The 10683-nt window shown below is 46.4% G+C and overlaps 1 protein-coding gene across 1 annotated transcript; it reads right to left on the bottom strand.

The window, feature by feature from the left end:
• Window positions 1-514: 514 nt before the first annotated feature.
• On the bottom strand, window positions 515-10186 carry LOC103358978 (E3 ubiquitin-protein ligase HECW2-like). The gene is made up of 8 exons (XM_008284140.1): window positions 10011-10186; window positions 9793-9906; window positions 9435-9587; window positions 9239-9337; window positions 8628-8809; window positions 5957-6042; window positions 5746-5858; window positions 515-4765 (listed from the first exon to the last, which is right to left on the bottom strand). The coding sequence occupies exons 2-8, from the start codon at window positions 9855-9857 to the stop codon at window positions 4654-4656; spliced, it is 810 nt and encodes a 269-aa protein (XP_008282362.1). The 5' UTR covers window positions 9858-9906; window positions 10011-10186; the 3' UTR covers window positions 515-4653.
• Window positions 10187-10683: the final 497 nt, after the last annotated feature.

A 10683-nucleotide genomic window follows, 5' to 3' on the forward strand; every position in this document is an offset into this window, starting at 1 on the left:
GGCCTTTATTGTATATATCTGTGGTCTTCGCTGCTAACGAACAGCAGCGTCAGCGGGCGCCCACGTGGATGTCGGCGCCTGGAGCATTTGCCTGGACCGGCTCTGAACACCTCCAGCGGTACCATCAGCAGCCTGCTCACCAGCCTCCTCAACACAAAACAAAGTAAAGAACAACTTTCAGAGTCCTGCAGAAAAACCTGAACCGGCATCATGATGGAGTGAAGGCAGCAGCACCTGCACAAAGCTGACCCAAGGGATAAACAGCTAAACTAAAGATAGTTCTCATATAGTTTCATTTCATTGTACATAAAATCATTTAGTTCTTTTTCCTGAAGTCAACGTTCGATATTTTTTAATCTCAGTTAATGACAGTTTGTTGTGGTTTTTCACTTCATGTTATTTTTTAAAAACTTTAATAACTTTGCTTTTATTATAAAATGATGGAAGCTACGTTTTCATTTTTTATCTGTTGGATTCCAGTGACGTGACGTGAAAAGAAGCAGAAACGCTTGCATGTAGAGAGATTACACTTTATTTCTGGAGGTGTACTGACAAACATTCATATTTAAAGTGAGGTGACGACAGAAGAGGTGGCTGATCGATGTGACGGAGCCGCTTCAGGCTCAGAACTTTGGTACAATCTGCTCAGACAGACGTGGGATGATGCATCCAGTGAGGGAGAAGGTGAATTTAAATTGAATTTCCAATAAGATTTTATCCAGGTTCCTACCAAACATTATTTCCATTCTCTAAAACTGTAAAGGAAAACAGCAAGTCCAGAACATGGTGATCACTTTGACATGGACCTCCTTCATAGTTCATGCTGTGTCGATACCAAAGCTGGTCTCTGCTCCTTAACAAACGTGTGTCTGCTGTAGGAACAGACGAAACAATAAAAAAGCAAAACCAACTCCAAAGAGTCAAAACAATGAAACTGCTGACTTATGAAGCCAGAAATGATGACGTGAACATTCTTCAGTTTTTGACAAATTAAGTGAAAACAATTCGATGCCATGTCCAAATGAAGGAGATAGTATCTGTCGTTCTGACTAAATGATAAATGTGACCTCAGGTAAACTTCTGGGCCGTTGTGTTCAGGCCTCCGTACGGTCCGGGTTCTGCTGTGTGGATAAAGTGTGTTCCCTCCAAAACATTATCTACATGTTGTATTTGGATGCAGCAGGAGAAGGCATGCTAACATTCTTAGTGCAGAGGGGAACGTGAGTGAAGAGGACAGCTGATAATGATCTCAGTGTACAAAAGAGAAAGAACGCACCACAAGCTCCTTCACCGTGGGTTCAGTCGAGGACGTTCGTGCTTCTGTTGTGACGACAGTCTGCTTTTAACTGCGAAATGCGTGCTTGATGTGAACCTGATCAAAAACAAACACGACTATAAAGCATCGTGTGCAAATCTAGAGAACCTAGAAAACTGAGTCAGAGCTTAAACAGTCTGTAAAATCAGGTGCTGCAGTTCATGAACACAAGAGGGCGCCAAAACACAAAGAGAGAAAGGCTTCATCATGTGAAGCTCCTGTTCACAGTTATGAGGCAAATAAACAGCCAGCAACCAGTGAACAAAATGAAATGCTGAGTTGACATTTAAATATGTGACTCAAAGTTGAACCGTCTGAATTGACTGTGTGGGAGCGTGTCCAGAGGGAGGTGGAGGTGGAGGTGGTGGTGGAGGTGGAGGTGGTGGAGGTGGGTAAGGGTTGCCCTCTCAGCTGTTAGATCGTAAAACAGAGCAGCTTCTAGTCACCATGATGTTGTCCAAAGCACTGAATAACATCTGTTACTGTAACCTTCAGCAGACCTATGAACAGCCAGCGTTCTCATCCCGTCTGTCGGGTCAAAGCTCCACATGGTGGCATTGTTCTCAGAAGGTTCTGAGCAGGCCGAGATGGAACTCCTGTGGCCTGGACGCCCCCAACAGGTTTTTATCTTACTTATCAAAGAAAGAGTTTCAGGTGACTTTAAACAAACTCAGTTCTCTGCACTGCGATGCCAGGCACTCCCAGCTGTACGCCTCATCTGACCCTAAAAACCCTCACTGGACTCTCTGCAGAGCTGCCTTGCTGCTGGTAGAGGCCTGAACACAGAGAAGACTCAAGTCCTGGTTGTTGGTCGGGTTCATGTGTTTAACACTCAACAAGAGGCAATCAGCTAGAAACTTGGAAAACAGGTTTTTTTAAATTTGCAAACAGCAAAAACTGAACAAGATTCTTGGTGCTGATTGAAGTGAAGGAACCAAACGGCTCCAACGTCCACCCAGACATGGATGCTGTCGTTCTCTGGCCTACAGCAGCTCGTTCTCCACCTGCCCAAACAGCACAGCTCTTCACAGCGAGTTGAAAAGTCCACAACAAAGCCATCCACACTCAGCTCGCACAGGAAACAGAACACTCTGGTGCTGGCCCGGTTTCACCAGCTCCCACTTCCTGACTACGTTTACATCCCGACATGGTCTGGCTCCACGCCACATCTCAGAACTTCTTCTGTTAAAGAAAGAAAACCCACAACGGTCCCGAAAACAACCTGAAACTGACAAAAGTAATAATAAATAAAAATGTAGTGAAAATTAACAAAAGAAAACCAGACAGTGCCTCTGATGTGTGGTTCAACACAATCACTGTTTTTTAAAAACTGGGCCCCCGAACAGGACAAAGACCCAAAACACCCGAGAAGGGCTCAGAACCAACACTGGACTGTTCTGAAGTGGCCTTCTATGAGCCCTGATCTGGATCCTATGGAACATCTGTGGAAGGAGCTGAAACATGGCGTCTGGAGAAGGCAGCCTTCACACCTGAGACACCTGGAGCAGTCTGTTCAAGAGGAGTCAAACACCTGTCGACAGGTGCACAGGTCTCACTGACAGTCACACAAATCGGTTGAATGTTTGTGTCCGGTCTGCAGCAAAGGCCGTCGCCAGCGTTAGCTACGAGCTATGAGGAGCTCACTGCCGGTCAGCCACGGTCGTAGCTTCAGTCACCGACAGCTCATTCTCTATCTGAACAGGTTCAGCATCACAGGAACCTGCATGAGCTCCACACCTGCTGCAAACAGGAAATGTTTTTGTAAACCAGCAAGATGAAAAAACAAACTGGCTAACTGTTTGAGTCTGAACATGAACATTGGTACTGATTTACAGCAACATTAGAAAAGGCTGACTGCAACCGTTTGCCAGAAACGTGTTTGTGAGGGAAGCATTAAATGTAGTAAAGATGGGAGCCGGGATGGAGTCAGAGGATGAGACAACCAAAGGCTGGAGTGTAGATGTGTCAGAGGAACGACAGCTGAAGCTGATCTCAGACAGACGTGTGCAGCTGTATGACCAACGTCTACCTTCTGCTTCAACATGTGCTCCTGAAGTGTTGCTGTTTGTGAAGCATGTGTAGCATGAATGCTGCACAGAGGCTGGTGCTAGCGGGCTGGGACTGATGGAGCAAATGGCCTGAACATAAACTGGGTCTACAGACATCTGATGAAGGGACTTTTTGGTATCGGGTAATGGACCTGCAGTAGTACGGACGGCCACATGTATGTTACATGACATCTTTCCCTGATAAACACTCTGACTGGCTGAATGCAAAACAGATGTTTTGTAGCGACTGGAGCAGTGTGGCTGGACGTGGCTCTACACCTGCTGGACATTCAGCTGCAGAAGGGATGTGTGTGTGTGTGTGTGTGTGTGTGTGTGTGTGTGTTCATACCCCCACCGACAACCTTCCAGTGCACACCTGCCAAAACCACTTTTTTTTTTTCCTACATTTCTTGAAGGTGGAGTCGTTTGAACATTTCTGATATGGATCAACGTCGGCTTCAAATCAGTTCGACACGTCAAAGTAAATGTTTATGGATACATGGAACCCAATTAACTTAATTTGCTCGTCAAGACATTATTAAGTAAACTCTGGCCTCAAAGTTTTTTGCCAGCTAATCCAGATTTGGTAAAAAAAATCACTCCCCATGCAATCCACATGATCACGGTACATTCAGATCACATCATGTCACGGCCACATCGTTAGAAAATCACTTTTCTTGTAGAGGAAAATACTGTAACAACGATACCAAAACGTCTGACTGGACTCCAAAACCAGCGGTGGGCAACTTCCACTGGAAAAACCCCACAGTCTTCATCTAAAGGTGTCTTAGGCGACCTGTGAAGGCCTTCAGAGAGATATGCACCATCTCCAGGAGTCAGTTACTGCATTAGGCCACAAGGAGACGCTGTACTACAGCTTCACTGAAGCTCAGAGTTCTGGATACGGTCCATGAAGCTCCATCCAAACAGAAATAAAAGAGGTTGAATCCATTCAGCTTTTGCAGTGAAGGCAGTGATTGCTTCTGGAGTCTCTGATGTGTCTGAAGCTCCTCCTATGAAAGTGGAAAACCCCAAACATCCGGGTCTCTGACTGGTCAAACGGTGCCAGTTCTGATCCCAGTCTCAGGCAGTGTGCGTCTTCATTTGTCACATCACACATGTGAAAGTTACTAAGCAGGTGAAAATACGTGCAGGTGCAGCAAACACTGAAGAGATCAGCTTCATGGGTCACTCCTCTCATCAGGTTCTCCTAAAAACATCCATAAAACACTGCTCAGACTTCAAACCAGTTTCTACCACAGCCACCCTCCTCATGTGGACCGATGCGTCTCACTCCAGCCCAAACGTGCTGGTCTCCTCCACAGCGGTCAGCATCTTCTCATACAGAACGGAGAAAGACGGGTAGGGGGGCAGGTCCAGCCGGTTGAAACAGGTGTGAGCTCTGAAGGACAGACCACAAAAAGACACGTTAGACAGCAAGAGCAGCTTCAGCAGTGTCCACACAGGACGGGACGCTGAGGCGCCACAGGACGCCCACACTGGTGCAGCATCATGTATTCATGTGGAGGATCAGAGAGCTGTGAGGAACCACAGAAGCACTTTTCTGGCTCATATGAGTTACTGGGAAATCAAATTCACTGAAACACTTCTAACAGTTGGCATCTGAGACAGTGTTTAGTCTGACACTGGACCTGATGGGAAGAGACGAGGAACTAGTTCTGACTGAATGAATAGAAGTGTAGAGCTGCTTCTGCTGCTCGATACCAGAAGAAAGCTTCAGGAGTTCTTATTTTCCATCACTAGTCTGTCTGAGCAGAGTTTCCTCTGATTATAAAGCTCTTGGACACAGTTTTACTTTATTTAAAGACGTGTGTTTGGATGACATGCAGGCAGGCAGCAGGAGAGAAGAGCTGAAGATCTGGTTGCAAAATGAAACGTAGCATCAGCTGGACGGAAACGTTCTGCTGCAGGACGACAACAAACAGCTCGTCTCCGTTTGTCTTTAAACTGGTCAAAGCACTCGAGGCAGTTCAAATCAGCTCAAACATTCTAGACTTTCTTATTTTGAAGAAAGTATTCTACAATTTTCCAAAAGTCTCTCTTATCATTCTGGTGTTTATCAAACAGAGAAGCTGCTGGTGATCCTGACCGAGCTGAAACAGATTCAGTCGGATTTACTGTCAGACGGTGAGAAATAAGTTTATGTGTCTTTTTGTCTACAGTGGATGTAAACATCTGGTTTCAGCTGTATAACAGATATCTGGAGATGAGCTTTGATTACACCCAGTACCAGAACTTTTCCTTGAGCACCTCTGACTAAAAATGTTCTTTAGCTTCAGAACATTTTTGATAACGTACGACAACAACTGTGACCCAGATCAGGCTGGTTTGAAATGTGCTGTGTGTTCTTCCTGTAGTCACCTGGGTAGTGACGTGACTTTCCCCCACTTCTCCACACAGAACCTGCGAGGCCCGTTGCTGCCTCGCAACGAGGCAAATCCCTCGTAAGGGATGCTGGATGTCCCGGTCACAAACTGAGGAGACAGGAGGCGAGAAAAAGAGAATAGATGTGCCGGATACCAAACATCTGTTACACTTGGTTGGTGCCAGAAGGTAACAGCGAGCAGCTTACCTGCAGGAGCCGCAATCTCTGCTCATTGTTGAACCTCTCAACAGCTGCCCAGAACCACCGGATCACAATGTGGTTGTCATGGTAACCTAAACATAACAAGGGATGTCAGATAACTCAGGCAATAGGAGCACGATGATGCTGAAGTACTGGTGGTGGGACCATAGCCATACTTGTGAACATTTAGGTTTCTGAACCGTCGTCACAACAAACAGCTGTACGTCTCCATGCCAGGTACACGCCCACCTGGACTGTAATAACTCAGGCCTGTCTCACATCTGGTATGGTGCACATCCCTGGTCGTGACCACAGCAAAGTTCATGGACTGGTCAGTGCTGAAGCGTCACTGGCCACGATGACGAGCTCTGAGGCCGTATTTCAAATGTCAGCTGGACCCAGATATTCTCTGGAGGTGCAGTTGAGCTTCTCAGAACGGCGGCCAGTGACACTCCTGCATCAGAGGTGGACTCTGTGCAGCCCTTCTGAGACGGAAACACACATACTGGCTACAGGAAGGATCCTATAAGGAACCTGCATTTCCTCCCTATGTCAACATGCGTNACTATTTAGAAAATGTATTTAATGACTAAATGCATGTTGACATACAGGGATTCCCACTGATAGCCAATCAAAATGAACGTAACAGAAAGTCGCCACGTACCGGAGCTGCAGGTCGAACCGGTTAAGCAGAGACGGCGAGCCCGTTGGTTGCTGGTGCAAAACCAGTGAAGCAGTCGGTCGGGTGCCTGCTTCTGTACCATCTGCTCAAAAAACAAACAAACAAACAAAAAAACTCCTGTAGGCAACTAGCGGTAAAAAAAAAATGTAAAAAAAAGTGCTGTCAGGCCACAGAGCTGCTGTCTGCTCTGAAACTCAACCCGTTTGCCGGAGCAGCAGCCACCGCTGAGGTACCGGCACCAATGACTGACCGGGTCTGTTCATTGCAGAACATGACTTGTCCTTCACCATCTCAGCCACTCCTTCATCTGTGCAAAAAGCTGGCTGAACATAAAAATGCTTCGTCAAACTGTCTGTGTCAAACCAGCAAGCTGGTCACACAAATACACATGATATAGCGCCAGCATTTAAAAATTGTCTTTCTGAAAAGCTCAAAAGATGTGTTTTCATACTGACGGAGTATTATATTTCAAAACTAGAGAAGCCCTCAGAGAGCCAGACCTCCTCCGAGCAGCTCATTTCCACCATGTGGTGATTTCCAGCTGATGTTAAAGTCCTGATTCATTTATCTACACTCTTAGATTCATGGAGAATCAGAACATAGCTTTAGCATTGAGTTAGCATTGATATCATCAATAACAAGCTGACGGACTGATGAACGCTCGTTCTGGACTCTCAGACATTTTGTACACTTATGTCTGCAGTTCCTCACTGGCTTTAAGCTGTTAGCTAACGCTATGCTAGGTTAGCATAACTACAGCGATGCTACTGCTCACATAGACAGGGAGTAGCTTAAGCTAGGCTAGCACAACTTCAGCAATACAACATACATGAAAAGCATGACCGACGCAACGAAGCACGCGTCAGTCGTCCTGACTCATGGCAAAGAGAGTTAAAGTGAACCAGGAAACATGCTGAGTCATTGTTAGTGTCACAGTGTGGTTCTGAACTTACCTGTCAGCAGCTCGGCTCAGCCCACTCCTGTGGTGCTGCCTGGCTGCAGCTTCCTCTGTACCACTGAGAAGACAGCGGTGAGGACTGAATGGAGTCAGAGCTCCATCTAGTGGACAAACGGCGCAACGGCAGCATTCTGTGACACTGAACAGCACTGACTGTTTTATGACAAATGGACCAGAACATCAGCAACATTTAATCATCTGTTCATTGGACCATTATCAGCATTTCATGAAAATGTTAGCGAAGACGGTCTGCTAACGAATAGCAGCGTTAGCAGTGAAGATGTTAGCGTCTTAGCTGCTAACGAATAGCAGCGTTAGCAGCGAAGACGTTCNTGCTAACCAGCGACATGCTAACCACTGATCCCTTATGATTCTACATGTGCTAGGAAAACAAACGGTGCTGAAGCAGTTGCTTGGTATCAGGAGACACTGGTTGAGGAGATCCTCTGTCATGAAAGTGTTCTAACTGAAGTAAATGCTGCTGGATTTAGAGGTGCTCTGATTTCCATGTGTTTTCCATTGATGGACCCAAAAACACTGGCAAGTTCTGAACTCTCCAGAAGGTCTGTGTGCCCACCTGGCGTGTCCTCTGACACTCAGTCAGAACTAATTACAATACCTGTAGAAAGTTCAGGAACAGCCGTACCAGCCCCGTGGGTTTTGCTCTGTCTGACATGAGGGTCAATGCAGCTTTCGCATCGCAGACCGACCGGCACCGACCGTGTTATGAATAGGATCGCAAGCGTGGACGCTGCCCAAGTCTGCATCAGGCCCGTGGACATAAAGCAGCCCACTGAAGCTGTGTTGGAATGGAAGGACCAGTCAAATGTTCTCTGGCCAAAGATCCTAAACAAGCAGAAGGTTCTTCACAAGCCCACTCAGAGACAAAGATAAGACCTGACCCCTGACCCCAGTCAGACTCGGTCTTACTTAAGTGCCCCTCAGGTTTATGTGCCCATGAATGTAAATGGACACAGGCACAACAGAATGAGCTGCTGTTAGAGAAGTAAACAGACAACAAGCAGCGAGTGACTGACCGAACTTCCCTTGTTGGTGGGAGTCGTGTAGGATAGGTACGCACAGACCCACCTGTCCGAACACTTCTTCATTGACAGTGAAGGTGAGGTCCAGCATGTCGTCTATGTCATTGTCCTTCATCCACTGAAGAGACTGGTGGAACTCCTCATCCAGGTACTCCAGGTCGCTCAGGTCACAGGGACTATGAAGCAGGAAAGAAGCCGGCGTGTACGGCGGTGAGCAGAAGTGCATGCACGCCTCTGAAATATCACCTGAATGTTACTGAAACTGTATCACATCATATCACATGTGATGCTAAGCTAGCTGTGTGTGTGAGCCCAGTTAGCTTTAAGCTGTGGGTTCTCATGTAGGGGATACGCCCCCTACGAACGCCTCAGAGGCACTTCAATGTCACATGTTTGACATTTAAGTAATATTGCACAGGGCCTCACTTGTGTTGTATACAGCATGTGTGTGTGTGTGTGTGTGTGTGGGTGGGGGTTCCACCTCCAGTGCTTCAGGAACCATCAAACATAGACTGGCTGGTGTGTACTCAGTTACCTGCAAAAGTTTTGTGTGTGTGTGTATATAAATGTGTGTGAGCACGTCTTTGCATTGTAGGCAAACATACATGCGCAGTAGGCCTTTATAGAAGGGTCTGGTGAAGAAGGCGTCCAACAGGTACTGGTGAATCAGAGCCAGACCCAGAATACGACCACTGAACCGGAACCTGAAGCAAGACAAAGAAGAGTTGTAGCTGCATTGTTGATAAAGACTGCATGTGTGTGTGTGTGTGTGTGTGTGTGTGGGTAATAAATGTCACTCACCATTCGTGGTGATTGTCCACGAAGGCAGACATGGGGCTGATCTGAACAGTGTACGTGTCGTTGGCAGAGTATTCAAACAGACCATAATAAGGGTTGAACAGTTCTCTGGAAACCAAGAAGAAGAACTCTCTGGAAGGCCCACTGTAGTCCAAACTGCAACACACACACACACACACACACACACACTTATTTCTTTCTCCCCAAAACATCGACACTGAACCAACATATAAAAGCTGAGTTGAACTCAAACATCTGAGACTCTTTCTGTGTTCACAACAGTGAGTATCTGCCATAGCACAAAGCATCCATTCCTTCCCCTCTTTTCTTCTTCTTGTCCTTTACCCTCACAGATACTCACCCCTCCTCCCCCACAAAGCTGACATAGAGCTTGCTGCGCTGTAGGTCTTTGCGGGAGTAGCACATGATCTGGTTGAAGGCATCTTCCAGGAGGTGGTCACGACGGATGATCAGCCTGAGACGTACAAACAAACCAGAGATAGTCAGACAATCCCAAACATGCCAATAAGAAGAAGGAGATCAGACAGGGTCTCCTCTGCAGACAAACAGTGCATTTACTTTAGCTTCCCTGGTCCTTGGCCGTAGCCTTTAGTTTCCAGCTTCCTGTAGAAGTTGCGGAGTTTAGCCTCAAAATCTCTCTTGTAGGGTGCTGGGGCTCGGGCGTTAGCTCGCTGAGTTCCTACAGGCAAAGAGAAAGAAGGACTTACACTGGAAACCTTTCACTGTGCTAGCATGCGTCAGTAGTCTGTGACAGTCTGGACTTTCCTTACTTAATGTGTTCTGTGCACCGTCTGTTAACAGAATACCTGTAAACAACTTCTGACTTTCATCTCTGGTATTGACACTGAATAAAGCTTTCTGAAGCAATAAGGAAACTCGACACATAGGTCCAAGTGAGCACACCGTGACCTCACTATGTTAAGCGCTGTGAGATGACACATGGTGTAAACTTGGCCTGTATAAATTGAATTGAATTGAAGACTAAGAATCTACACAGAACAGCTCTGATATGATTTTGTGAGACGGTGAACATGCTTTGAGATGCACTGTATCATAATTTGTTCATTGGATCAACTCTACCGACACTCAAAGCTAACACCAGACTCAAAGCTAACACCAGACTCAAAGCTAACACCAGACTAGATGCTAACACCAGACTCAAAGCTAACACCAGACTCAAAGCTAACACCAGACTCAAAGCTAACACCAGACTAGATGCTAACACCAGACT

The sequence above is a fragment of the Stegastes partitus genome, unplaced genomic scaffold, assembly GCF_000690725.1.
Source record: "Stegastes partitus isolate 25-593 unplaced genomic scaffold, Stegastes_partitus-1.0.2 Scaffold348, whole genome shotgun sequence".
NCBI classification, from domain to species: Eukaryota; Metazoa; Chordata; class Actinopteri; family Pomacentridae; genus Stegastes; species Stegastes partitus.

Excerpts from the sequence above, each read along its gene's own strand:
- LOC103358978 (XM_008284140.1), bottom strand. The coding sequence starts at position 9,857 with ATGTGCTACTCCCGCAAAGACCTACAGCGCAGCAAGCTCTATGTCAGC. Across the intron at positions 6,043-8,627 it reads CCACCAACAAGGGAAGTTCG|GTTACCATGACAACCACATT; the intron begins GTCAGTCACTCG and ends TGTTATGTTTAG. Across the intron at positions 4,766-5,745 it reads AAAGTCACGTCACTACCCAG|AGCTCACACCTGTTTCAACC; the intron begins GTGACTACAGGA and ends TCTGTCCTTCAG.